Source organism: Perca flavescens, chromosome 4 (assembly GCF_004354835.1).
Source record: "Perca flavescens isolate YP-PL-M2 chromosome 4, PFLA_1.0, whole genome shotgun sequence".
NCBI classification, from domain to species: Eukaryota; Metazoa; Chordata; class Actinopteri; order Perciformes; family Percidae; genus Perca; species Perca flavescens.
In genome coordinates, this window is record NC_041334.1 from 30,679,689 (window position 1) to 30,707,338 (window position 27,650).

Sequence of the window (27,650 nt, forward strand, 5' to 3'; positions counted from 1 at the left end):
TTTGTGGTGTCTTGGCATATTTCTATATATTTTAACGAATCCATAGTTCCAGTCATCCCACTGGCTATGCTGTTTTATTTTGAAAGTCGGGACCGGAAACACATTATGTACTTTGTTCATTCCGCTTCTTTGAGGAGTTGCCCGTTTTTCCCAAGTTTGGAAATAGTTTTGTTGTGCAGCAACGAACGGCGATTACGGACTGTGTTCGTTCGTGTTAACTCTTTGAAATGGCATCCATAGTTTCTCCTGAAATATCTGCATACAAGTAAGATGTTCACGTTCGCCAGAAACGCTGCTACAATTAGCTAATGTTTGTCAAGAAAAAGCGGTGGAAATGTTTTCATCGCGGATTTTAACAATGGCAATATCCAGCCAGTTAGCTAGCGGCTCTCCTTGGTGAGAGTGGCACACAAACTTACGAATGCTTCAGGTAAACCCTACCGCGAAGAGGGTCACGATATGGTCATTAATCTTGAATATCCAAGTGTCGTGTTTGTGTCTACCTCCTTCATACTCCCATTGGTGTCACGGTGTAACTCGGCGTTTATTGGAGTACAGTGATGCACATCAGTCTTGTTATAACGGGACAGCTCAGGATGCATCATGCTACACAACACTACAACCACCTCCTTTCTCGGAGAAACAGGAGGTGAGTGGCCTATCCTTTTTTTTCCAGCCAATCTCTAGTTTGATGATGTTGCGTCTCAGTCACCACATGTTCTTACAGCTACACATCACATCAACCTACAACCTATCCTGAAAAGTACAGAGATAATATTTATTTTATTGTATCCCTGAGTCTTATTTAGCAACCAAATTCACTGTTTTACAGGTCATATGTAATCAGGTCAGATATTGTATTGGCTTTGCGAGTTAACCGTGTTTATGCATGTCTGTAGGCTGCCTTTGATTAAAGCTATTTAAGATTAGTTAATAAACACGTAACATATTAAATGAGCAAAACTGAATGCCTCTTTTTCCGTTGCCAGAGCCTCTCCACTATCCCTGTAATGCAACATGACACTGGTGGGAAATCAGCAGAGCAGACATTGCTTAGGATGGATGGTTTCTTCTTCTTTTTCAATTCTATACATCAACAATACAGTAATAATACAATTCCATAATAGTTATATGTTGCAAATATATGATATGCATAGTATTATACAAAAACGTGTAGTTCACCATTAAATACAAAACCTTAGTATGAATGCGTATATGGAGTATATATATTTATTGTCAATTTTAGCCTTTGTTACTGGCTGTTAAAACACCCTAAATGTAACCTGATAGGTACAATGGAAATCAATGGACGCATGGTGTTGTTTGCAGAGGCCCCCCTTTCTTCTTCGGCTCCTGCTGGTCCATGGGGACACTCTTTTTATACGCCACTTACCTACATGTCAAACATCTTGCACCTCCGGAACCGCAGAAGCACGCTCACCAGATACAACCCGGGCCTCGCGATACCTCAGGTGTGTTTTTAAAAGATGTTTTGGTCGCTTCAGTTGTTGTACATAGTGACTTTTCATGGAGTGTGTACATGTTGTATGCAATGCACCTTTTCATCTGCGTGGTAATTCATGAGATTGTTTATTTTTAGTTTATTGTCCAAACTTTCATGTGTTGGTACTTTTGCACTGGACATATCAGTTGTCAATCAGCCATTTCTTTCCACTGTTGCAAAATCTTTTTGAGGATTTTTTTTTCTATGGTTTTCTATACTTCTATGGTATAGTTCTTCTCAGGTATTCCTGTTGAGTACTGGCTGTCCAATAATTTATGGATTACCACATACATACAGTGGCTTGTATAAGTTTACACACCCATGCCAAAGTTGACTAAAAAGAGGAATAAAAAAACATATTTTGGAAATTGATCTTATTGCCTTAATTAAAAAAATTAGGAAAAATACAACCTTTAAGGACACAAATTTTCTTTTGTGAATCAATAATGTATCGTAAATAAATAGATGTTCTTCCTTAAAATTAAGGGGGCATAAGTATACACACCCCTATGTTAAATTCCCATAGAGGCAGGCAGATTTTTATTTTTAAAGGCCAGTTATTTCATGGATCCACCTAGAGATTATCATGGTGTACTTTCCATAAGATCATCTCTCAATGCAAATCAAACTAGCTATTAGGCTAACTGAAATAAAACCATGCCAATCTCTAGATATGGTGAAGGGTATGTGATGATGTGGGGCTATTTTAATTCCAAAGGCCAATGGAACTTTATCAGGAACCATGAAATTACTGGCCTTTTAAAAATAAAACTCTGCTTGCCTCTATGGGAATTTAACATAGGGGGTGTACTGACTTATGCCCCCTGTATTTTAAGGAAGAACATTTATTTATTTACGATACATTATTCATTCACAAAGAAAATTGGTGTCTTTTAAAGGTTGGATTTTTCCTAATTTAGTTAATTAAGGCAATTAAGATCAATTTCCAAAAGATGTTTTTTTTTATTCCTCTTTTTATCAACTTTAGCATGGGTGTGAAAACTTATGTAAGCCACTGTACATATTACACCCCATTCCCATACTTATTACTTGATATGATTCAAAGAAGAAGATGATTTAAAGAAGAATTGTCATGTTGGAAGAATCTAATACTGTGTGTTGAATGCTTCTACAGGTTCAGAGTGCGGCACCCTCATCTGCATTTGGGGTCACATTTTGCAAGTGTGCACAGGTACATCAACACAATTGTTTTAAAAACCGCCCATATTATCTATACGCATTTAATTTTAATTTTGGACCAATTTTAAACTGCAAACACACATGTTGAAGACCATGAAGTGATATATATACTCTTCCTGCTGCTCGTGTGGCCCCCAGGTGAAGCTGGACACTGACCCTCCTCAGCTGACTTTCTTCCTGCGGATTCACAACAAAGGCACAATGCGTAGCACCAATCTGTCTCAGGTGGCAATCCGGGACTCCATCTCTGGAATAGTACCCCTAAAATCTGAAGGCAGGGTTGTGGAAAGAGGCTACCAGACGTTTGCCATTGATTCACTGTCTGGTATGTCTGGGACTTTTTTTTTTTTTTTTTTTTTTTTTTTTTTTAAAGATGATTCTACCAAACATGTCTGGTTTGAGCTTTAAAATGTCAAATATTTAAATTTTCTGCACACTGCTTTCACAATAAATAACATATGATTTTATTTCTTTAGCTGGATCCCAAGTTGTTGTCAACTATACAGCTCACATAAAGAGACATAAGAGTGAGGTCCTGGACCTTCCGGCTTTTCTTACCTTCTCTAACGCCTCACAGGTATTTTTTTTTTTTCTTCTGCCCTATTTCTGGTCTTTTAAACTTGAAAAGCAGTCCCTAAAGTGTTATTCATTTCACATCTCAGTATTTGCAGTACTATAAGAACATTTCTCTCTTCTTACCCAGAGTATTGTTTTCTTGACTCCACAGAATGATGTCAGTATGTTTGGTCCATTGACGGCTAATCTAACCTTGACGGTGAATTCCACCGACAGGGTAAGTTGTAGACCGATACTTAACTGGAAACACTCCAGCAGCTTCAAGCATTGCATGCTTTCTCTTGTACTGTTTTCAAATTAGCGTTTACAAAATTGATTTGATGGGAAGTCTGACGTTTCTGCGACCCATTTTAGATCTATCCTAACCATGGGGTCCATTTTGCTGGATTTGTCGCTGGGTTCTTTGTCACATTGGTGCTGCTGTCACTGGGGTTTCTGGCCATGAACCTGATAGGTCTCCGAACCAGGCTGAACCTTCTTCAGCAAAGGGTATCACAAATTCCAATGTTATTTGTTCTAGTTAAAACCTAATTACAGATGGTATTTATTTGTGTTTGTTAATTCTGTAAAAATGTTGTTGATACTTGTACTTCTGTTAAAAGAAAATTTGGTATTTGTGTCCAACCAAACTGTGTATAGTATTTGACAGTTTTGTTGACCAACCATGTTTTAACCCTATTTTCTTTTCTGTTAACTAATTTTGTAATTTTAAAGAACTGTTTTCTCAAATTAATGTCAGTATATTTTGCTCATTGTTTTAGGTTTTATGATTTACTTCAGGTATATATGTTAATACACTGTGCGTGCATATATCTTCTTGTTTCAGAGAAACCGAAGGGATTCGGACGCAGAGTATGCAGACTGCAACATGAGCGAGACCGTAAAAGATGAGGCTGCGTTTGAAGACAAGATGGTGGACACCATGGTGTTGGAGGATCCCCAGAATATGTACCAGGCTTTGGAGAAGTGAGTAGACAAGTCAAGATGGAATTTAATATCTCTCGATAATATATAGAGATATCCTTTAATGACACAAAAGTAATCAAAATAACTGCCAAGTGGAAGAAATTGGCAATGAACGCACTCAGTGCTTGTGGAAAAAAGGTATTAATATACATAAATATCATGTATTAAATTGAAATTGGGAGTTTTCCCCTTTAATTCAATATAGTCCATTTATTTATTTATTTATTTATTTTAAAGATTATTTTTTGGGGTTTTTTCCCTTTTTATTTGAAAGTGGATGGATATGAAAGGGGGAGAGAGATGGGGGATGACACGCAGCAAAGGGCAGCAGGTCGGATTCAAACCCTGCACTGCTGCAGGACTCAGCCAACATGGGGCGAACGCTCGTACTGGGTGAGCTGGAGGCCGCCCCTAGTCCATTTATTTTGAGTTATATGAAAAACTTAATATTAATGCACTTGGCTTCAAATATATATCAATGCTTTTTGTTCACTCCTGGCGCTTTATGTTGCTTACTCTGTTTTACCCAAATCCTTAATCATTATAACATCTAATTCCATCACAGAATATGGTGTGTTCGAATTCAACATTTTTATTGTCTTAAAGTATAATCAAATCCACCAGGAGACATTATTGGCTTTTTTTTTTTTTATTTTATAATTCATCTCATTGAAAACTCTCAATGTACAGGCTTACCCTGCTTACTCTGCATTTTATCCCTGCAAGCCTTGAAATGTCCACACTGCTGCATGCCACCAATAACCTGGAGGCCACCCGAATTCAGATCTACAAGGATGTGATGTCCTCCCTGCTGGGTGGCCTGCGTTCCCGGGGCCAGTGCAGCGCCCAGGCCCAGCAGAGACTCCTCAGTGTGCTCCACGGACAGATGCTGGGCATGGAGGGTCGGCTGAAGGAGGAGCGAGGGGCCCGCATGGCTGCTCTGGCTGGCAGGTGTAACCTGGAGACTCGGGAAGAAATGGAAGCAGAGCACCGCAGAGAAGCTGCTGAGAAGGCCCAGGCCGAGCTGCTGTGTCAACACGCAGACCAACAGGTCATCAAAAGTCCTTTATTTAATTTGCTAGGGAAGTAGCATTCCTAGAGAGAGTTTTATGCTTTCATGACACACCATCCCTACTGTAATACTCATTTTGTAATGTTACCAGGAGCTCCTCCACTGCAGCGTCCTCCTGGAGAAGCTGCACAAGCTGAGCCAGAGTCAGCTCCAGCGCATTCTGTTGGTCCGACACGAAGAAGCCTCAGGGAAGGTCCAGAGGCAGATCATCGAGTGGCGCCGGGTGGAGTTGCACAAGATCTTCTCTGAAGAACTGGAGGAGGCCACTAGGATGGGCGAGTTGGAGAGGAGTACAGCCAAGAGTCTTCAGCACGATTACTTTGCCTGTCAAGTGAGCAACAAGAATTTACTTTCAAAGTTGTGACACATCAGAGTTGACCATTTAAATGACATAATTCTGAATGTATAATTTGAGCTTCAGACATCTTTTTAGCATTTAGACAATTTTGTCTACAAACATGGCTTACAAAGCATGGCCAACACCGTTTGCCATTTATGCATTTGCTTTATTCTTTTCTTCTTCTTCTCAGCTAACTGTATTTGCGGTAATCAGTACATGAAGCAAACATTTAAAATACATTTTGAGACCTTTCCTTCTCTTTTCTGTCCAGGATCAGCTAGAGGAGGTGCTGGATGTTGTCCTTGCCAACCAGCGCTATGTGCTCGCTGAACGCCATGCACAGAGGAAGTTCTTGGTGCACAGCCTTCACAGCCTCAACAGCCTGATTTCAGACAGCTTCTCCAGCACCTCCGGCAATCTGGACAGCTGGTTCACTCACATCAGGAGGTTGGAGCCTGTTGTAATTACCAGTGATAGCATCGTGTGATGACCATTTCACATCTAGTTGCATTATTACACTACACTATACATGTGGCCAAGTAATCTTCTACAGTATTGCAGTATTAATGTACAATTTTAGAATTTAATCTGAAGTGCTTCTATTATGTGATCCTAATATATATAACAGAAATTATAGATTTGCCAAAAACACTGTAGAAAATGAAAGTGCATTTTGCATTACAAAATATTTTACAATTTTTTTATTTATAAAAGAAAGTATTTTCCTGGCATTTTACAGACAGTATGTACGTTATATCGGCCTTTGTTGTCGGTTCAACCTTATAGGCAGCACTAAGCTTGCACAATCTGAGTAAGCTCGACTGTAGTTGTTTTAACCTGGCATGCTTTCATCTCTCCACCAGAGGGAGCATTGTGCCTGCAGAGCAGATCGACCAGCTACAGGACAAGGCTCAGAAAGAGTTGGTGATGGTGAGGCAGAGACTGGATGAGGCACTGAGCCAAGAGAGGAGAGCCATGCGCTGTGGACTGATAAAGAAGAGGCGGGAGCTCATCTCTGACATGGTGAGGAAATCAAGCGCATTTAGGATTTTATTCCCAGCAGCTGCATTATCCTATATATCCATTGTTGATTGATACCACAAAAGCCGTTCATCTCATTCTGTAACTAATATACCACCTTCCTGCTCTTTCCAGCTGCGGGTCCACAAACAGAGACAGAAGGATCTGTCTGCTCTGTCCAAGGGTCTGGAGGAAAGGATAGATATAGCTCAGCACCTGCACTGTTGGCAGAACTTACTGACAACTCAAAGTTTGGAGCTAGCAGAGCTCATCAACAACCTGGATGAGGAGGCTGCTGCCGACATTCGCAAGGTGCCACTCTAACAGTACACATCAGGCTTATTCATGACCTAATCACTTTAAAGGTGCCCTGCCACACATATTTCATTACTTTGTGGTAATGTCTGAAGTTCTACCATGGACTTTGTAAAAAAAATTTGTGGAAGAAATGCATTGGTTACTTTGTTTCAAGCCATTCTAGCGTGGTATAGAAAGCCTGCAGGAAGACTCAGCTCGATTTGTGCCAGTTCTCATTAATATTCAACGAGCTAAGCTGCTTCACTCTGATTGGCTAACAGCTAGCCAATGAGAGCCTGGCTATCAGTATCCTTTACCCAGAGCTAATGAATAGTAATGAGCTCAGGCAACACCACGTTAGACTGATCAGCTTTTGGAATTGACCTGATTTCTCCGCTAATTTCTTTTCAGTGGCTAGAGCTGACAGAGGAGGTAGAAGTTAATTTTCACATTCACAACATAACACAAACACATATGGACCTAACATATTTAAAAAAAATACAAGTAAAAACAGTTTTGTGTGGCAGGGCACTTTTAAAAGATGCATAAAAACCCACACACAAACATCCCACAGAGCATAAGAAGCTGGGTCCAGACTAGTTTGATGATAGCCAGACAGATTGTTTTAAGGGGATAGATGGAAGAATGAAGGGGTATCGTCAATCAAGGAGTGGGCTTGTGAGATGGCTGGGGTGGCGGTGTTTGAGAAAATGTTACACATAAACGGTTTGCCAGATTGGATGTATTTACTAGAAAATGGGTAGTAAAAGTTCCTGAGCTTTCTGGAGGGCTCCTAAGAAGCTTTCTGCTGGGGAGAGACATGTATGATGGGCTTATGGTGTTGTCATTTATAAATATGTTAATTTGGTTTATTATCTATTTTGTAACTTACTGTGTTGAATGGTCTGGAATATTGTTACTGTGTGATCTTTTCTTGATTTTTTTTTTTGTCTGGGTGGGTGGTGGTGACGACGGAAGATTGGGGATTTGTTCATGTTGCGAGTTGTATGTTTGGTATTTTGTTAAAAAAATAAAAGAAATGGTTAATCACAACAACAACAAAATCCCACGGAGCTTGATTGAGTTTGATTTACTCTCTGTCTTAATCCTCTATCTGTTCTGTAGGTGACCATGCGTATGATCCAGGGTGCCTTAACAGAAGTCAAAGCCATCCAGCCTTCTGCAACCCAGGCCTTGCTAACCCTTCTGCCTCCAGGGGTGCAACGCTCCGTGCTGCAGGTGGAACCTGAGGCAGGACCAGGACAAGCCCAGGGACAAGGAGCGAGCGCTCTCTTGCAGGGCCAGGAAAGGTTGCACCAGGAAGGCAAGGCAGCCTTACGCACCCTCAGCTGCACCAGGGAGGCTCTGCGGGATGCCATTGAGAGAGAGCTGCAGGAGCAGAGAGAGCTCAGGGCGCAATGCAGAGCTTTCTTCAGGTCAGTGGTATAATAACACCGGCTGTTTCATTTCAGGGGATTCAAAGTGTGTGTATTCCTATTTGCTGTGGATTTTCTGGGAGAGGTAGACAGAGAATGAAGCACAATCTGGATAGGTTGAGGACATCAGATGTGTTCTCTACAGCAAACGGTATTAGATACCAGACTGTCTCCCCACAAGAACTTTTGTGGATTGAAAAACAACACCAACAAACAATAATTGCCCCGTCCAGGAAATAATGTTATTCCACCCTCCAAACAGCCATGTAAAGTCTCATGGTGGAACTCCTGTGTGTTGATCTGTCTTCCTTTTCTCCTTCTGTCCCAGGTGTTTGTGTTCGTCCCAGTTGACCCTGTCTGAAGATGACCGGCTCAGGATGAAACTGGAGTTTCAGAAGTGCCTGTCTGTGATGGACCGCTGCCTGGTGCTGCCCCACGCCATCTCCAGAACCAAACTCCACACCGCTCTTGCAGCTTGGAGAAAGGAGCGCGAGCAACAGATGGTGAACACACAATCATCACACATTACTGAATAAAGTTATGTTCTTGAAACCTGCGTGTGTGGGATTAGAGCATTTCTGACTTTGGCTACTGCTAGTTTTAGTATCTAACAAAAGGTCACATAGCATCCAATCTATTTGATTGAAAATGCAGGTGGAACACTCTATATTGCTAATGAGAAAGGTAAAAATTATGAGTGTTAGTACTTGTGCACGACATGAGCCAAACCAAATTGTAAAATAATGTACCCTGTAGTTTTTGCACTGAAATTGTTAGACTATGAACATAAGAACATAGGGAATATTTTCATTGCATTTAATATTTTCTCAGATGAGTAAGAAATGGAGAATGGCGACCGCCAGTGCAAACCACACTGCGATCAGCCTCAATTGTGCGGCCGCTGGATGAGTGCACATTATGATTCAGAAATAATTCTGGTTTAATTTTTAATCGCATCATAACAGCATGCGTGGAGTCATTTCCCAGCCAACGTATGGATATTGATATTTTGCAGACAAATAAGCAATCCAAGGGGATAACCAGCGAGGCAAGACAGAAAACAGACACGTCGGAACTGCTGCTTTTCCAGAAAAAGCTTGAGGACAGCATCCAACTGTTTGAGAAGGAGAAGGAGACGGAGAGCGACGTCATGAACAAGGTAAAGGTGTAAAACGACCTTTTAATATAAATCATTTTAAAGTGCAGTAAGTTACTGAGAGGCAAAACGGGTATGAAGGGTGTATTACCTTCTATACAATATCAAACCCTAAGCTCATTCAGTAGCAGAAGCCATTCTCCTTCAAGTGAAGGACTGTCTGTGTTAAAGTTTAATGTCTAGCTTGCACACCAAGGTGGTTTGAGTTCATACGAGATGACTGGAATACATCCATTTGTATTTCGGCAGGTGATGGAGGAGATGCGTAGGGAGAGAGAGGACGGTCTGCGATCTCAGGGCGACAGCCTGGCGATGCAGATGGCTACCATCCACTACCAGAAGGCTGAGAGGAGGACCAAAGTCTTGGAGACCTGCGGAGCAATGCTCACTCTGCACAGCCTGCTCATTCTGCAGCTCAGAGAGAGAAAGAGCCTGGAGAGACAAGACGTGGCCCAGAGTATACAGAACCACTGCTTGGTAGGCAATGCTCGACTCCCAAGTTAACCTCTGTGCTGTAGCACTGCATGGTTGGAGGGCTGCTCATGGGCATATAAGAAGGTTCAAACAAATGTGTAAATGTATTAGTTTCTCATTAAACCTTATAGGCTTTTCTCAGAGTGTAATTTGACTCTCGCCACAGGGCCTAGAGGAAGCAGAACAAGAGCTTCAGAAGGAGAGGACTAAGCTGGACGGCCTGCAAATGTCTCGGCCCAGAGTCAGGTCCAATCCAACACGAAGAGATGACTCTGGTGAGGGGGAGAGTGAGGAGGAGAGACCGTTTCAGCTGCAGCAGGATTGCAGGATGACATCCATCCTCCAGGAGGCACTCTACAAGAGGGATCAGGTCATCACACTGTTGGCTGAGAGGTGAGCTGTCATGTCAGTGTCAACTCAGGAGTAGTGTCTCATTGCCAGACCTGTCTACACAACATACCGGGATGGGAGAAAAACGTGCTCTGGTTTATTGACATTTCTTTAAACCAATCACAATCGTCTTGGGTGGCGCTAAAAAAGAAAAGGTAAATATATTTTGATTGTCGGTTCTAGCTCGGAGGATGTTTCCCGGAGTTAAGAATGCCAACACAAAGAAAGCGGAAGGAGAGGGACATCCGGCGGAAATCTCCGGCGGCACCGGAACAATCCCGTACATTTTATGTTGCCGTTATAGACTAACTCGGGAATAGTGAGACATTTTGTGGATTGACACGGTTACATTTTACAGTGAAACTCTGGTGTTTTCAGGTGGCAGAAAATGACTGGCAACAATCAAGCCATGGAAGATTTAAAAGAGCAAATGGAGCTCAGGAGACTTTATGCAAACTGTGACCAGGTCTGAACTTATTTATTACGACTTTTTTTTTTTCCCCCAATGTTTTATTTAACACAAAAATATTAACGGCATGGAAAAATACAGGAGTGTCCTCCCTTCTGTGTGCATGCCAGAGGAAGTAGAGAATAAACTGTACTTTAAGGTGGCCCTGTGCCCTGCTCTTCATCTCAGGATTTGGAGTTTGCATCTCAGCTGGTGAAGCAGAGTCAGGTATCTGCTGAGGTTCTCCTGGAGGCCCTGCGTCTCCTCCTCCCCACCCTGCCTGAAAGCGAACTCATTTCCATCACTGACGCCCTCTGCCCCAAACAGCACCCTGTTTCATCACCGGCAGAGCAGGAACACTCGGGGTAAGAACCAGGGTCTGGATCTGTCCACTGGCAAACATTTGTGTAGATATCCAGTTTTACACATCTAATTTACACAGTGTAGGATCACATTAGGTAAATGTGTTTGACTCATGAGAGGTGATAGTTATTGGTAGTGCAATAACACACATGTATCTCTATATATATTCAAATTGTAGTGTATTTTTTTGTCTTCTAATAAGCCCCATGCGGCAGAACGATTGCACATCAACATACCAAATCTGTCTGGCTCTTCCATCTTGCAAACAAAGTTTTGAGTTTGGTTACCAACCAATGTGGATAAGCTATCAAAAGCTTGTGTCATGCACTTGTCTCCTAGTCCATGTTAGGAGCCTTCCAGAAAGCTTAAATACTTACCCCATTTTCTAATGTCTTTCCCTCCTTTCTTTAAGGAAAAAAAAGAATAGAACAATTTGAATATAGTGAAAACCTTTTTTGTCCCAAGTATGCAGCCACAGTCTCATCGATTCAAGTTATGTGGTTTAAGAAAGTAGTTTTTTGACCGAAGCCACTGATTAAAAACACAAGTTTAAACGTGGCTGAAACAAACTCATCTCCAAGCATCGTCTCTCACATTTAAATACTGTTTGTACATGATTCCACAAGGGTCCTTCTTCCCTGAGCCAAGATGGAGAGATAAATGATTATACCCATCATTTAATTTCCCCTCTCTTCCTGATACACTGGAACACTCATGACTGGCCCCAGCTGAGTTTGGATTACTTTACTGATGAATCATGTCTCATGCATGAGGACCAGAGCTGTCTGGCCAAAGGACAAGAGAATGAAAATGGAACAATATGCAAAACATGTGTTTTTCTTCTCTTTTTCAGCTCTTAAGTTTCTGCTTTTTGTTTGCAGAACAGAGTTTAGCTGTTCTTTGAAACAATTTGTAATATTTTCATTTCAATAGTAGGATATGAAACTCATTCTTTTTTTTTTTTTAAAGAAAAATACTTTTGAAGGCATTCTGACATATTTATTCTCTTAAAGAAAAATAGCCTTGTGTGATTTTGCATTTAGAATTATCCATACTTAATTACTGATTTGATGGTCCTAAACCGATTTACCCTTCTAAGAAAGGGATTAAATATCTAATCTTTTACTTTAATGGAAAAGATCACAAAGCTCTCCCTCTAAACCAATGAAAAGTTATGACAGTGTATCAGATAGCCAGGCATCCCTGACCATTTTTTAATCAAAGCCAATCATTGTCTGCAGAGATTGTATCGCACTTACCAGCTTTATAATATATTTTATGACCTTTTGACCAGGTGTGCCGGCGGGGTGAACAGACCTCTTTCTGTCAAACTGAGAGAAGACGTGGTGCATAAAAATATGCCAAATATGCCAAGCTGCACTTTGGAAAGAGAGAGGTGAGTTCAACACATTTCTGTGTCTGGCTACTGGCTGCTATATAAGGACCTGACGTTACGCTTTCTGCAAGACTAATTCGTAGTTCAGTGATCACCAACCTCATAGACAAATCCTTATTTGATGTGTAATATGCCTTTCATCAGTTAACATGGCTGGGCTGCAGTGACCACATGCATGAGATAAGCGCTTTAACACTCCGAGCCCACTAACAACAGCTCCTTTGTCCTCTAAATCGCAGACTCCAGGAAAAGAGGCAAAGTTTGATGGAAAAACTGCTCCCCAGAAGCCGTCTCCTGGTTTCCAGAGATGTTGCACCGCTGTTGGTTAAAGAGAAAGGAAAGGAGGACAGTTTTACTAAAGCCCAACAGCCTATTCATGACTCAACCCTGACAGAAAACACAGTTACAGAGCGGCAAAATGACACTGCAAAAGGAAGGTTTGTGGACACAGTGAATGAAACATTACACAGCACGGCAGAGGAATACATGATGCCAGCCTCTGCCAGCAGCGTACTGGGCGTCCCCGCTACCGGAGAGAGGTTATTTGTGTTCCGGGATCCACCTGATTCAAGTGGCAGCGTGGGTGCTCCGAAAAGAAAGAAGAAAAAGAACTTTCTCAATCTGAAGAAAGGCTCAGTGGCTCCATCAAACCTTTCTCGAGACTGACTGACATTGTCTTTTGCAAGGTTTTATGATGATGGTACTTTATTATGATATATATTAGAATCCAAAATAAACCAATAGGTCTGCTGTGTGTAGCAAAACATTTTCAGTGGCGTATGTTGCAAGGAGGTTGACAAACAGTTCCATTATTTCCAATGGTGTTGGCTTGAATCTTTTAAGTGGTGGGAAATATCCACTCAAATACAGACTCGCTTTCACTTTAGAAATGTGTTATTGGGGAAGAGAACAGATTAAAAAACCCATTCTTGCAGTATTGGTGTATACTGCATTAATATCAAGAGTATTATTATTATTATTATTATTATTATTATTATTATTCATGTTCAAAACTCCAGATATTAGACAAGTTGCTGAGTGTTTGTGGTTTGATGTGAGGATTGTATACCTCCCTACACTCAATATGCACAGGTACATTAAATGTATCAAAATTCCAAGTTCTTTCATGTGCAACAGTTTAAATCCATTTTGTAAAATAAATTTAAAAAAAAAAATCGTCATCATTACAAATCAAGCCCCTGCATTTTGCCTGCCTTTCTTCTTTTTGGCGTGCAGGCTACATTGATACTTAATAGCTGTCATTAATATCCTGATTTAAGGAATTGACAAAGCCTCAACATGTGTTGAGGAAAAGTTGCGAAACGTTTGGGCTGTGTTATCAGCAGCAGAAGCTCCATCATCCCTGGTATTTGGAGCGTGCGTGAGTGTTTGCGACCCCAAATGTTTCCCCCCCCTCAGACTGCTGCGCGTCCACGTCATCTTCGCCGTCGTCGTCCCCGTCCCCTCTACCACTCCGTCCTTAAAACTGCCGCAAAACTACTCCTCTTTACTATTTTACCTCCGTTGACCGTCACGGCAGCTGTAAGCAGTCCGGAGCAGCAGCGTTGTCCGACATGAGGCTGGGACTCGCCGCCCTCGCGTGTTTCTTCAGCTTCGTGTGGCTGTCGGAGTGCGCGCCTCCGACCTGCTACTCCAGAGCGCTCGGCCTGAGCAAAGAAGTCATGTCTCTGCTGGATAAAATACACACGTTCCATCTCACGGTAAGCGCTTTGACGTCCATCGCATTGTCACGTTCTGCACACCGTGTTATGTACTCTCTAACGATCATGTTTGTTGGGTTGCAGATAACGTGTGCCAAGATTCTACCCACGATCTTCCTCGATGTGCATGTAAGTTTCAAACAATGGAGGACTGCATATGATGTGGGCTGCTGAAAGTGTTTAAAAGGAAATTGGGACATTTGCATATCAGTTTTTATTTTCTACTAGCAACCACCTTCCCCCCGATAACTATCCCAGTTAGACAGGAGCTGTAGCTTTCACTCAGTGCCCAACTTTTAACTTTGCGCAGGAAGCTAATTCAATGCAAATCAATGTATCCTCTGACAAATCCTACCTAATATGGTAGCAGGTCCTGTTGTTTGTATGTTTGAGGGTTTGTGAGAGTAATCTTTATTTTAAAAAGTGAAAATACTGTTAATCTTTCATGCAAAAACAAAATCTCTGATTTAAAAAAAAAAAAAAGAGAATCATTCACTAGAAGATGTGTAAATTTGTAAAAAGTTTGAGAGGACACATGTTCATTTAAAAAAAAAAAAAAAAGCTGTTTTATCTTTCTAGAACTCATGTGTCACAACCAAGCTCCGTGACTTTCTCTACGTGGTGCTGAACCATCCTGACAAGTACTGCAGAGAGCGTCCCAGAATGGTGCTGCTCAAACGTAAAGTCCAGAACTTACACACCATCATCACCAGAGTCTGTTATCGGGTAAGAGCATCTAAAACGCCTGCAATGTTATTTTTTTCTTCTTTCTTGTTCGCTCTGGTTTTCAGGCTCGAGTTTCTTGACCGCGTGTCTTTGTTTGGTTGGCAGGACCTGGTGTTTTTCACCGATGACTGTGAGGCTATTGACACTGGATACAGCAGCCCTCACTATGCAGAGGACAGGCTTCAGCTACTGCAAGAGGAGAGATAATCAACACACACAGCAGATGACAGACGCCCACCGGTCTGTTACATTCATAAAAACACATCAGCAATATGTAGAATGGTAATGCATGTACACTACACACCACGGTATTAGATGCATCATAAATAAATACACACAGGGCGCTGTTTTCATGTCGTACCTAGTTGGCTTTGCGTGAGCTGCACACTCATGTTAGTGGACATGTGTGGCTACATTCCAGCAAGGAGTCCAGAAATTTCCACAGGAAATTTGCTGAATGCCAACCATGCCGTTGAAAACCTTAAAATAATAAACCAATAAGAGATGCTTGTGAGCCGGGCTTAACTGCTGCTTACTTACACGGGCTAATCAAAGGTCCATGTGTCATTAAGAGAAATAAGTTGTGTTGCCATAACCCTTGGTCTGACCAAAATGTCTTAAAGGAGCACTATACAGTATTTTGTAAACATTTTGAAGAGCTGAACATGGTGGTTTAAAATGTTGTGTAAGAAACAGATGTACTGAACATTGCTTTTCTCACAGTCGTAGAGCACACTCCTTGAGAATTTTGTCACCGAAACGTTTTATTTTTTTTTTACTTTTGTTTTATACCAACAGATTTACAACAGTGCTGCTGCTTGTGCTAAAGCTGAATAAAAATGCAGATTTTCTTGGCCTTAAGCAGAATATATATAAAATATGAAAGCCCTCACTGTTGTAAACATATTAGACATTTGCCTGTGTTTATGTACACTTAAAGACAATCCATATATGTTTCACATTATGTAATAAAACTTCTCTTTATGTATCAGCATGTATGTACTTGTTGTGTTCTCTGAAGTTATTTCCGAAATGTCTGCCAGTCGATTCTGGGAAACACAAACCACTGAGACAAAACTGGCCCGTGTCCAGCGTGTGAATCAGCATGATGTCTTTTTCTACATTTACACAAAGAAGGTTAATTTCACTCTGACTGATGCTCTGATTTTCACTCAGCATGTGACATTTACTGATGCATTTTATTTTTATTGAGGCAATATGAAGTTTGGTCACCACTGGACTGAAATACAGTTGCATTTTAAGTAATCGTTTAGGTCAAAGCATTTTCCCTCTGCTAAGCAAAATAAACTGGTTGTTGTGTTTTCAAAATGTGATTGATGAACTGTAAGTTGCCATTATTTTGATAACAGTGTTATGACATGTTGGATTTGGGAACAAGTCTGCCCCTCTGATTTGATGTATGGCCTCTACTGCCCTCTGTTGGCCAGACCCAATGATCAGCACTTGCTGAAAGGCAGTTGCTCAGTATATTTTATGCAGATATTCAAAGTATTCTTTGATTTTGGGGCCATTTTTTTTTTAAGATTATTTTTTGGGGCTTTTCTGCCTTTAATTGATAGGACAGCTAGGTGAGAAAGGGGAGAGAGATAGGGGGAAGACATGCAGGAATCGTCTCAGGTCGGACTCGAACTCTAGACCTCTGCGTCGAGGTATAAGCCTCTCAGTATATGTCCACCCACTGAGCCAACCCGGCCACGGGGGCCATTTTAAAATATTTACAAAATTTGCTCTTCCCCATCATAGGCTGAGACGTGCCTGATGTGCTGCATTTTGCTCAAACTGTGTTTTGAATACATCTTGTAATATGAGGCTATGATGTTAAGAGTTGAGCGTACTACAGTTCACTTGACTAAACGAGCCAGAGTCAAGTCAGCCTCTGGTTGGGCCCCCCACGTTCAAAGGCCCCTGGAAACCCTCCGCATGCCCTGTCAATAATCCACCCTTTCCAAAAAAAATAAAAAATAAAGAGGTTTCCACTCATGTCAGCTATGTGTGAAAATTAATTGTAGAGACTTGAATTTACTTGTGATAGTTAATCTATGTTTCTAAATAATCTGTCAAATGAGGTCTACGGTTTTGTTGGCAATGCTATGTGTAGTTTCCAGCAGGGACTTGTTTGACAACTCTCCCTGTTGGTCCATTAAAAGACTCCAACATGACTTGGCTGCCAAAGGGCGATATATTTAACAAAAGAAATAATCAAATTCACAACCTCCATGTTTATGTTTGTGAATGATTTGCCTTTCTGACAACATACATGGATTCTTGATATTGCCCCCATTAATCCCATCTTGCATATTTTGCTGAAGCATCAGTCCCATTATGGGGAGCTACAGTTTCTGTTGTTACTTTGCTGTTGTTTGCTGCTTGAACCTGGTGCTGCCAATGTTGTTGACTTTATCTCTGCATTACAGAAATACCTTTAACTGGGAAATGGGATGATTTACATTTGTCCTGAGTTGGCATAGGGCTTTATTGATTGAGATAGCTTGTGTGCCATGTCGTCTATTTCATGTGTTAGGCCTACTACCTTACACGATGACTTTGTCTTAGTATGGTTCACATGCCTTGTGCGGGATGGAGGCGAGGTGAAAAACTTCTGACCACAGGTCAAATGATTTTCAGATGTCTTGAGGGTTGTTGGGGTACCAGTTATGCAGGAGCTGTGCTGTTCCTGAATCAGGCCCATCAGGCAATTCTGTAGGCTGATTAAGAGCCAGTGTCCACATCCAATAGTCATCCATTTACTATTAGTTGGCAAAACTGCATGTTCAAGGTTTATCCTCAGAGAGTTTGACAGTACCTTGATCTGTCACAAGGTGGTGCTGGTTGTTGCAGTTCCATATTGCCACATCAGATGAGGATATGGCTGTCCATCATTTTATGCTGCTGAACGTGCACTGTAGGCCTATATAAAGGTGCTACTGACAGACAGCTATTAAAAGCTCTTTCTTGCTCTCCCTCTCTTTGTGCGTTTTCACTGACCGTTATTATTAACAATTTCTTGATTTTTATTTCCAGATTTGATAACTGAGATGCAACACTGAAATCTGCCAAAACAGAGTCAAATCTGCAGCCGTTGCGTTGGAAAGGTCCAAACTAGTTCCTGCTGTGATGAGAAGTAACTAACAATGTTTTCAGTAAGAGGTCCAGACTAATGTTACATTAAAAAGCCAGGTCCCATTGATTTACAAAGATATTCAAACTTGTGTTAATGTTGCAGGATTGTAATCAGCAAACCTAGAGGTTTTTAAGTCTAACAGCACAATATTGTATTGTGGTAATATCACTATCCACAATAATGTCACAACATTTGATCCTTCTTTAAACACTGGGACTAAAAAAACTCTCCCAGCTCCATCAGTGCTGTGCAGAAGATCATTTCATAATCATTTACCAGACTGCAGTTTAATGTAAACCCATGTTGGAATAAGTATGATTTTCTTTTTGTGCCATGAATCAAGTTGTTGCACTTCTGAACCATCAGGTTTGAACCCCTCACTGCTAATTAACTAACACTACAAAAATGAAAATGTTAGTCAGCAGCATGTGGCTTGTTAAGAAATCAGCCCACAGTGGGGTCATAAAGCTTAATTGCTGTGCTTATTGATCATCATTAGAGGGCCGCATAATCCACGGTATTTTCTATCATTAGGCAAAATGAAAACAGAACGTTTAAACCACAGGTGGCCAAGTAATTTCACAATTTAATGTTCTGTGACACTGCACCAAAAATGTTAAATGCTGCACAATAAAAACAACAACAACTTAGCCGAAGGGTGACAGTAATCATTCTCTGCTTTGTTGAAATAATTTAGCTTGTAAAGGACAGATCAGAAACCTATTTACATTAAAGCATTGGTGATGCAGTTTGCGAAGCAGTTTTGTTTATGGGGGTTTTCAGGCAATTTTCCATCACATTTAGCACTTTTATTGCATCTTAAAAGAAATGTTGCCTCATTAGTCCACATAAGAAAATGTTTCTCCCCCCCCTAATTTCCAATAGATGATTGGCACCCTCTCCACACTATTGTAACCACGCTGCTCAGTAAATTTGCTTGGTGCTCACAACTCTCACATATTGGACCAAAGCTTCCCCTCCTGTCCACAGTAAATGTACCTTATAAACGCACAACTGCTCCATTAATTTGCACGTTGAAGTAATTATTCAAGGAAGGGTCACAGGAGGACTTCTGATGGCATGGGGAGGTGAATAAAGTTCACCAAGCTTAACCCTTGTGTGGTGTTCATGTTTTTGTTACATAGCCAATGTTCCTGGGTCTGGTGGACCCACCACATTATTAGGCTTTTAAATCAATACAGCCATATCAATTTATGTAAAAATACTTAACAGATGTTTACTTTAGTTCAATTACCAATGATATATACATCATGTATGGTTCATATTTGCCATTTACCCCTGTGAGATCACATTTATGATCATATGATCATTTTGTTTTTGTGAGGAAACAAGGAAATTCAATTATAAAAAAGGTAAAAATAGAAACAAGAGTTTGGATCATTATTGGTGCTTATTTCTTAGAACTTAATCAGAACAGGTGAAAGTGGTTGAAATCTAACAATTTTGTAACTTTGTGTGGGAATAGCAGGTGCACATAGTTTCATAGCACCTACATTTAAATACACTCTGGTCCAGTAGACCCGAACACCTCATAACTATGTGTGTGTGGGGGGGATGGGTGTACCAGGCATTGAAAATAAGTTATTTTGTATGTTCTTCACAGAAAATGAGCCAAGGCCAATGAGTTTGAGTTAGAAGAAATAATAAATAGCATAATTTTTCCTTTAGAAAACATTGAAAACGGGTCCCACAGACCCGAACAACACACAAGGCTTAAAAACAGCTATTCACAATTGTAATCGATCAATCATTGGGAGATTACTCTACTGGTATATCAGTGGTTAATTAATTTCATTCATTCATTCAACCTTTATTTAGCCAATACTCAGAGAGCATTGAGGGGCAGCCCTCATTCACAATGACATCGAGTTACAAAGACCAAGAAAACAACACAGAGAACCAAGCAGCTACATCATGAGAACATAGAAAGGCACTAAAACTTTTCCGAAAAGGAAAAACAATGTGATAAACAGATCAGGACAACCAGGATGCAAAAGAAATACAACTATGTAAAGCAATTACAAGTAGAAGTTTGGAGGTCCAAAATCCTTTCGATTTCTAAAATGTCCAAAAGGCACAAGTGAGTTGATTTTAATAACCAGCCTAAGAGACCAAACCCTGGTTATGAACGTAGGTCAACCAAAAACTTTTCAATGCAAGTAGACCAAGACCCTTTTACCACTTTAACATTTTTTTAGGCCAAGGACCCCTTAGCTGAAAGAGAGACGGAGTAGGGACCCCCTACTACATATACTGTAGAACATAGTTGCATATTAAACTGGGCCTGATGGATGAAAATGAATGGATATTATTTATACATCATGTTTTAATGTTAAACATACATGTGGAAAGCACAGTTTGACTGTATGGCGACCATAGTGGCCACCTTACCTATACCTATTATCTTCAATGTGTAAATCAAATGTTTTTTTCCCCTCACAAATAGGCCACTTTATCTTTGCTATTTACATGTTGAATTCATATTGATGTACGTTTTCAGACATTTTAATTTAGGAAAGAAAATAGTTTACATAATTTAGTGCAGTGGTTCCCAACCTTTTTTCCTTGGCGCCCCCCCTACTCATGTCTAAGAAAAGCTGATTGCTCTGATACTTCCCTATGACATCTGTTTTTTCTGCAGGAGACTGACTTTATAGGTTTTTTTGGTAAAGGCAGCCGCAAATAATTGGTGATGATGGCTATCTTTGCTGGTAACTGAACATTGATTTACAACATTTTTGCGGCATCATCAATAGTATTTACAGCACGTGGCTCTGACTCTGACTGAGGGCTCGAGCCGTATGGCGGAGCGAGGAAGTGGCTGCGCGTTCATGTTACACAGTCTGCCAGTTAAATTAGGTTATTATTTATATATTAGGATGGAAATATTAACCATTGTACTGCGTCCGGACGCCTTTATTTTAGCCAGCGCTTTTTCTCATTGTTAGGTCCCAGAAAGCTAAAACAGATGACAAAATCTGATGAGCAGGCCTAAATGAAAATGTCTTTTTATTCACGCTTACCTTTTTACATGTGAACAGAAGACATTTCCACATTAAGCAGACAACAAAATAAATGTTTCAAGAAGTAAATTCCTAAACTGAAGGTGAAATCACAGCATGCATCTTCAGATTTTCAAAGGGCCGATTGATTAAAAAAAGTCTTTCCCAGGACCGTTTTCATTTTTTTGCCACGACTATTTTAAAAAACAACTATCGCTCTGGTCTGTTAACTCACAGTTCACATTTGCCCGAAAAAAAAGTGAAAAGGCCCAACGCCATAAGTAGGCCTACTCAAATGAGACAGGCCTATAGCCTAATATTGTTATGATGTAGATTAATTTAGTCTTCGCGCATGGATACATGGTGAACATTCATTTCATTATAGTTGTTAGTTTAGGCTATTGAGTTGATTTTAGTCACTTAAACGTTGTATTTTTTTATATCGAAACAAAAGAGCCTTTTTTATGTTACTCCGACTCTGGACAGAAGGTGGTGGTGTGGTATCTGACAGGAAAAGAGAAAGTAACCTGTAAAGGCTATTTCATGGATTTTGTCTTGAGACTATTGTAAGGTTCCACTCATTACACTGTCAACACTGTGTATAATATATAATAAAATGACAGTACCGGATTAACCTTTGCAACTCGCAACAGCCAGGCTAACAACCATTTATTACTATAAAAGTCACATTAAATGTGCACACGTCATTACTTACAAGGCAATTAAAGACCGAAATAAAGAACCGAATAACGTTAATACATTTCTAACAGCGACTTCATTTAATTAACTCTTAGTTTCAAATCATTGTATTTAAATACTATGGCTAGTAGGTTTGGAATAAAGCTTCATTTATGGTCAAGTATCATACAGGTCAAAAGGCCTTTTGATATTTGTTGGTAAATATAGATTTGGGCATATTATACCCGGCAGATTTAACAGAAAACAATCAACTTGGGTGTCCTAATTTTTGTCTGGCTAAATATGTTCAAATTCAAGCGTTTCTTAATTTGTTTAAGAATAAGCCGAGATCAACTTTTGCTACACACTTATATTGATAACCTTTATTAAATTCTCACTCACAAAAAGTCCCAAAACGTAGGTCTATAGGCTTTAAGTGAATAAAGGTTAAAAGTCTAACATCCACTCACTCCTCCCCTATTATAATAATCCTCTATCCGAGCTGTATAGGCGACTTCTAATAACCCATTTTCCCTTTTCTTGGGGATCAAGGGGTTTAACAGAGTCAAACAGCCTCCTGTGATCTTTTGGATGGTATAAACAAGTGAGTTTTGTTTTCTGTTGGGCTCCTGGCAAGATTGAGAGCCGGGGACAAAAGAATGAAAGCGTTAAAAGAGTGGACGAATCCCCTTTGGCTCTTTTGTGTCAAGTTTCTCTTCTAGTCAGATAGAGCGTCCATCCGTGTGATTTCAACGTATTGTCAGGGATTATGTATTAATTCATGGATATAGTCTAATGGAGCGGGTATTGTCAGAGGAAAATACAATACATAAACCTCCACTATGAACTAAAGTCAACCCTACTCTCTAAATTGAAACTACTTTCATAGGCCTATACTAAAAGAAGTATAGCAATGTTTTAAAATTGAGTGTGGGATTAAGCACTTGGGAAGTGATGCTTTAAATATGTATGTGTCTCTAAAACATATATAAATACTACTATTGCTGCCCTTGTTTAGGACAGCAGCTTGTCAGCCAGCCCTGAGAAGGAAATCACAGTGCAGAGAAGAGAAGTGTTGCCCGTCCCAGTCCCCCGTTGACATTTTAGGAATGATAAAAGTTCCGCCTTGCCTGGAGCTACAGCCTCGCTGGAGCCGGCCTCCGTCTGCGGCAGATTGCCTTTGCTCATTACAGCAATTATTTTACTCCAATTTAACCCGTGCCTGAATGCCAGAGAACTCGAGAGAAAGCCTTTAAAACTGCTGTGGAGCGGTCTGTAATTTTCTCCCTGTCTGATCCCTGTTTTGTCATTTAGGTCTTCCTGATGGCAGAAAATGACTCCAGCGTTCATCTGAAGGATGTAATATGTTCTTTATGTGCGCCAGTAAGGTAAAACGTTTGTACACACGAGTTGTAACACCCTGTCTTCTCCATAATAAAGGTGCCACCTGGCTCATTTTACACCCTAAACACTCCATAATGAGACTCTATGTGGATTGTTTACACGCAATTTAGCCCAGAGAAGGAATCTCCTATATGTATCGGTTTGTTTTGAAGTCAACACAACTGGTTGTGCCCCCCCCCCCCCCCACCACCCCTATCCCCATCCCCTTAACTCTTCTGGCGCCAACACAATCTAGGTTAGTTGTTCCAAAGAAATAGGCAACAGCTGTAGCAATACATTCCCCCAAATAATATGTGTCAAGTTTAAATGCACGCTGCACACCAGCACTGCAAGTCTGAAATATATGTGCACAAAAAGTGTGAAAGGTTTTAATTGAAGAACCGTGGACATTATATTGTCAATATTCTTATGGTGTGGGTCACATAAAGCGTTTAGATGTCTCGATGACATTCCACAAAGCACAATATTTAAATTATGCTGATCAATATTCCTATTTTCTATTTTTTAACACGCTTTAACAGGCCTGATAATAATGATTCTGCTTTTCCCCCATATAAACGTCTTTGTCTCAATATGCGATGCAATGTCCAATAACTCACAACAGGCCCACACTTCTTCCTAAAAATAAAGATTTGTAAAACACTAGGCCTATGTATTAGCCTACCAAGTCATAAAAAAAAATGTTATTTTCAAACAGTGTATCCTACTGCTTTGTAAAAGAAGTATGTAATAATCTACAGGCACCATGCAAGTGTCAGTCAAAACGAACAACCGCTTAATGAAAAAGAATAAACAATTTATTGTTAAGTTATGTCACAAATATATTCATAATATAAATGAGAATATTCTTCAAATATACATAATTTTACAGTACACATATCCCTTCCGAAGGGAATCATTCCAACAACAGACAGTGCTGTTATAAAAACAAATGCTGTGGTTCTCCAAATTCCCAAAGAGCATTCATTGACACCGAATTCAGTAACCCACTATAGTTACGCATTGATACGAATGCAAAAAAATAATGTTTTTTTGCAGTGTGACAGCAGCCCACTAATGCTATATGATGCCCAACATAAATTGTTTGGTGCAAAATGTGAAGGTGCGCAATAGTCTCTGACTTACTCATAGAAGTTGGTTTAATAGCCCTTTTACCTGCTGGTGAAAGTAGAGCAGTGGGCTATCTTTGACACACTGTGTCACACAGCATAGCGTCCATACTTGACTGTCCATTCGTGATATATCACCGGCCTACAGTTACTAAATTGTTTTCCACCTCTGCACCGCAAAATGTCCATTTTAGAGTCATTTAGTCTCACACTCAGATTATTTTCTGAAATGAGATTTCCATCAATTCGTTCTTGATTGGCATTGTCCACTGACAAAAACCGATGTAAGACTCGAGATTAAATGACTAATAGAGTTGTATTATTTTTTTGTGCAGTGTTTGAACTTACTGGCGAGGTCAGGAGAAGTGGATAAACTTTAAGGTCCTCAGAAGGGGGTCTGTGTGAAGGCATTGGCACCCTGACAGGTTGTGACACTGAGCTCACCGCCGGGATGCCTCTTTATTTTGTGTCAGCACACCTGTCCGTAGGGCCCCTCTCGCTCGGGCCCCTCAGAAAGTAGTCTTAACCCCTTGTGTCCCACTGCACGTGCCCCTCGTCCTCCGTCCCTGTCAAGCGAGGTGGTACATACTGTATCCGACGTGAGCGGCGTACAGTCCCACTGGGGAAACCGGCAGAGAGTGCCTCTGGAACGGGTGAGACCCATAGGACGCGGGCACGTGCGCACCGAGAGGAAATGAAATCCCGAAAGCTGGAGGCAGCATAGGTTTAGCTGCCATTTTCAGTTTTTCAAGTTCTGCCTCCTGCAGCCGCTTTGCTTTCGCTCTCCTGTTCTGAAACCAGATTTTGACCTGGGTCTCCGTCAAGTTGAGGGAACTGGAGAACTCTGCCCGCTCGGCGATGGAAAGGTACTGCTTCTGGCGGAACTTCCTCTCCAGGGCCAGCAGCTGGGACGTCGTGAAGGGGGTCCGGGGCTTTCTGTTCGTCTTGTGTTTTCGCAGGGGACACGCCGGAGGACTCAACCTTCCTGTAAGAGGACAACACGCTTCCATTTAAAACCTTGGATTCCAATGCGCAATGCTGAATCCACACAAGACAAATACATTGAGTAAACTTTCTCAAAACACGTTCGACTAAAGAAAGAAATCCTATTCCATAAAAGTCCAAACATGAGCATCACATTACAAATATTTAATAGATATGTTATTTATGTTTGCACTGACACCAAACTTACGTGGAGGCGTGGGAGAAAAACGAGGACTCTGTAGCCATGAAGTCCTCTCATTACTGTCGGGGCTCTCGGGTTTAATCAATACGTCTTCTGGCATGTTCATGATGTCGCCCACTGAAAACGATGAGCTCATGGGTAAAGCAGGAACTGAAGTATCCAGACTACCGAAAGAGCCCATCCTTACGCCCTTCCCCAACGCATGGGACGTCCCGGGAACGGACGGGGCATCTGGGGATGCCACCTCTCTGCTGGGTTTCCTGTCAGCCATCAGTGCCTCGACGCTGAAAGGCAAAATAGCAACTTTGGGCTTCACGGTCTCCTCCGCGGGGCTCAGACTGGTCTGCATCTCGCCTCTGCTGCCGAGAACCGAGCGGGGAGGGAGTTCTTCAGTTTTCAAACCAGCGGTCAAAGCTGACATGGCGATCGATGGGGCCATACAGGTCCGACTGGCACGGGTGAGGTGACTAGTTGACTCTCGTGGGTACAGTAGAAAGAGTTACACAAAGTTTTACTGCGCTGCGCACTAAGGCGATGGTATCCTCATGTTTATGTGACCGCATTGGAGTGCAGGGCTATAATAAGGCAGACTTGGAGAGAGAGGCGGCCAATCAGGGGCGAGATGGGCTGGTCCTGGACTCAAAGAGAGAGAGAGAGAAAAAAAAAGAAAATCAGAGTAGGCAGTTGACAATAGTTACTTTTTTTAAACGAGCAACTTCAGATGAACAAAGACAACAAACTCTTAAAGGGCCATGGTTTCATCAAGACTTAATCCCACAAAATGATGTTAGTAAACCCTATAATGAACCATTACGTTATTGACATTTTATAATAGGAGGCATGTGCATTATTTCTATTATGACTTTGTTGTTTATACCATCTAATAACTTTTATGTCCCACACATTGTGACATGCTGTATTCACATCCACCCATAATGGCTGGTTTTTGGCCATGTGCTTAAACTGCTGAAGTGAGTCCAGAATGATTACTGTTCTTTATGTGATGAAGCTCTTTCAGCGCGCTGTTTATTGATGACTGCGGGGCTCTAATCAGATCGAAACACACAGGCCTTCGCAGTCATTTGGGGGTAATTGTCGGGCTTGGGGGAGGGATCACTAGGATTTTTCCCCTTTGACTACATCCATTAAAGTCAAACATGATGTGGCGTCGGGGGCAAGGGGGAGGAGGCAGCTGGAGCCAAGGAAAGATTTTAACCCAGGACTGTCATTGCTTTACCTGGCTGCACCTTCTCATTATCTACAGTCCCTAAAAAGAGGGGATTTGTATTGTTATTATCGCTTGCAGAAAAGATGCCAGTGGATATATAGGCTATGCTACGTTTAATTTAGAATACAGTACAGCATACAGTTTTAGTCCATATAGAATTAAATTTTCCTAAACAAATCCTAGTCATTAAAATAGATCACCTTTTTTGCTGTGTAGTCCGTTCTCAGGAAAGCGTCTGCATCGCTAATTGCCAAGCATAAACAATCTGTCACGATTTGTCAGTCTCCCTAATGGGCAGACAAGTTATGTTGTTTTTAGGCGCCAGCAGCGCCAGGATCAAAGCGCTCGGCTCTGGGGAGACTATTGAAAAAGTTTAACCCACACCGAGAGCGCAGCACCGCCTCCTCCTCTACCCGCCCTAGCCCAGGGACACTGAGCCATTCAGCCTGAAAAATTAGCTTTTTCTCAGCCGATCGCACGCCATTTCCATCTATTCAAATGAGCGCTATAGTCGGTGTAATATAGGCTCCTCAGAAGAAAAAGGTCAGCGCCCACTAGTCACGTTCAGAGAGTGCCTTACTGAAAAGGATTCCTCGGTGCAAGTGTTTCCCAAGATACACATTAGACCGCAGATCCGAGTCTGAGGAGGCGTTTGTTATTAGGGCTATGTGAGTATGCGGGGCGTTAAATACAGTGGGGATTGTGAGACCTCAAACCAATCATCCTCATAATCTATCTGTCACTGTGCCATAACTTTAAGAAGGGAAATTAAAATAACCCGGTGGGGTACCGCAG

At 41.2% G+C, this 27,650-nt stretch overlaps 3 protein-coding genes across 6 annotated transcripts; 2 read left to right on the forward strand and 1 right to left on the reverse strand.

Annotated features, from left to right (window-relative positions):
• Window positions 1–133: 133 nt before the first annotated feature.
• On the forward strand, window positions 134–13,404 carry LOC114554236 (limbin). 4 transcript variants are annotated; one of them, XM_028575933.1, is made up of 23 exons: window positions 134–649; window positions 990–1,104; window positions 1,291–1,472; window positions 2,640–2,696; window positions 2,843–3,029; window positions 3,181–3,281; window positions 3,432–3,497; window positions 3,635–3,769; window positions 4,107–4,246; window positions 4,973–5,297; window positions 5,410–5,649; window positions 5,930–6,105; window positions 6,522–6,681; window positions 6,814–6,990; window positions 8,101–8,411; window positions 8,740–8,914; window positions 9,427–9,570; window positions 9,817–10,044; window positions 10,208–10,434; window positions 10,810–10,897; window positions 11,069–11,244; window positions 12,537–12,638; window positions 12,878–13,404. In XM_028575933.1, the coding sequence occupies exons 1-23, from the start codon at window positions 422–424 to the stop codon at window positions 13,302–13,304; spliced, it is 4,167 nt and encodes a 1,388-aa protein (XP_028431734.1). In that variant the 5' UTR covers window positions 134–421; the 3' UTR covers window positions 13,305–13,404. The 4 variants fall into 4 exon arrangements, with proteins under 4 accessions (XP_028431734.1, XP_028431735.1, XP_028431736.1 ...); XM_028575934.1 differs by having other exon boundaries at window positions 1,330–1,472; XM_028575935.1 differs by having other exon boundaries at window positions 990–1,065.
• Window positions 13,405–13,979: 575 nt separating this feature from the next.
• On the forward strand, window positions 13,980–16,419 carry cytl1 (cytokine like 1). The gene is made up of 4 exons (XM_028575937.1): window positions 13,980–14,359; window positions 14,444–14,488; window positions 14,939–15,085; window positions 15,191–16,419. The coding sequence occupies exons 1-4, from the start codon at window positions 14,213–14,215 to the stop codon at window positions 15,290–15,292; spliced, it is 441 nt and encodes a 146-aa protein (XP_028431738.1). The 5' UTR covers window positions 13,980–14,212; the 3' UTR covers window positions 15,293–16,419.
• Window positions 16,420–24,210: 7,791 nt separating this feature from the next.
• Window positions 24,211–27,112, reverse strand: msx1a (muscle segment homeobox 1a). The gene is made up of 3 exons (XM_028576570.1): window positions 27,056–27,112; window positions 25,634–26,260; window positions 24,211–25,426 (listed from the first exon to the last, which is right to left on the reverse strand). Exons 2-3 carry the CDS (start codon window positions 26,064–26,066, stop codon window positions 25,011–25,013), a joined length of 849 nt encoding a protein of 282 aa, XP_028432371.1. The 5' UTR covers window positions 26,067–26,260; window positions 27,056–27,112; the 3' UTR covers window positions 24,211–25,010.
• Between the last annotated feature and the right edge of the window lie 538 nt (window positions 27,113–27,650).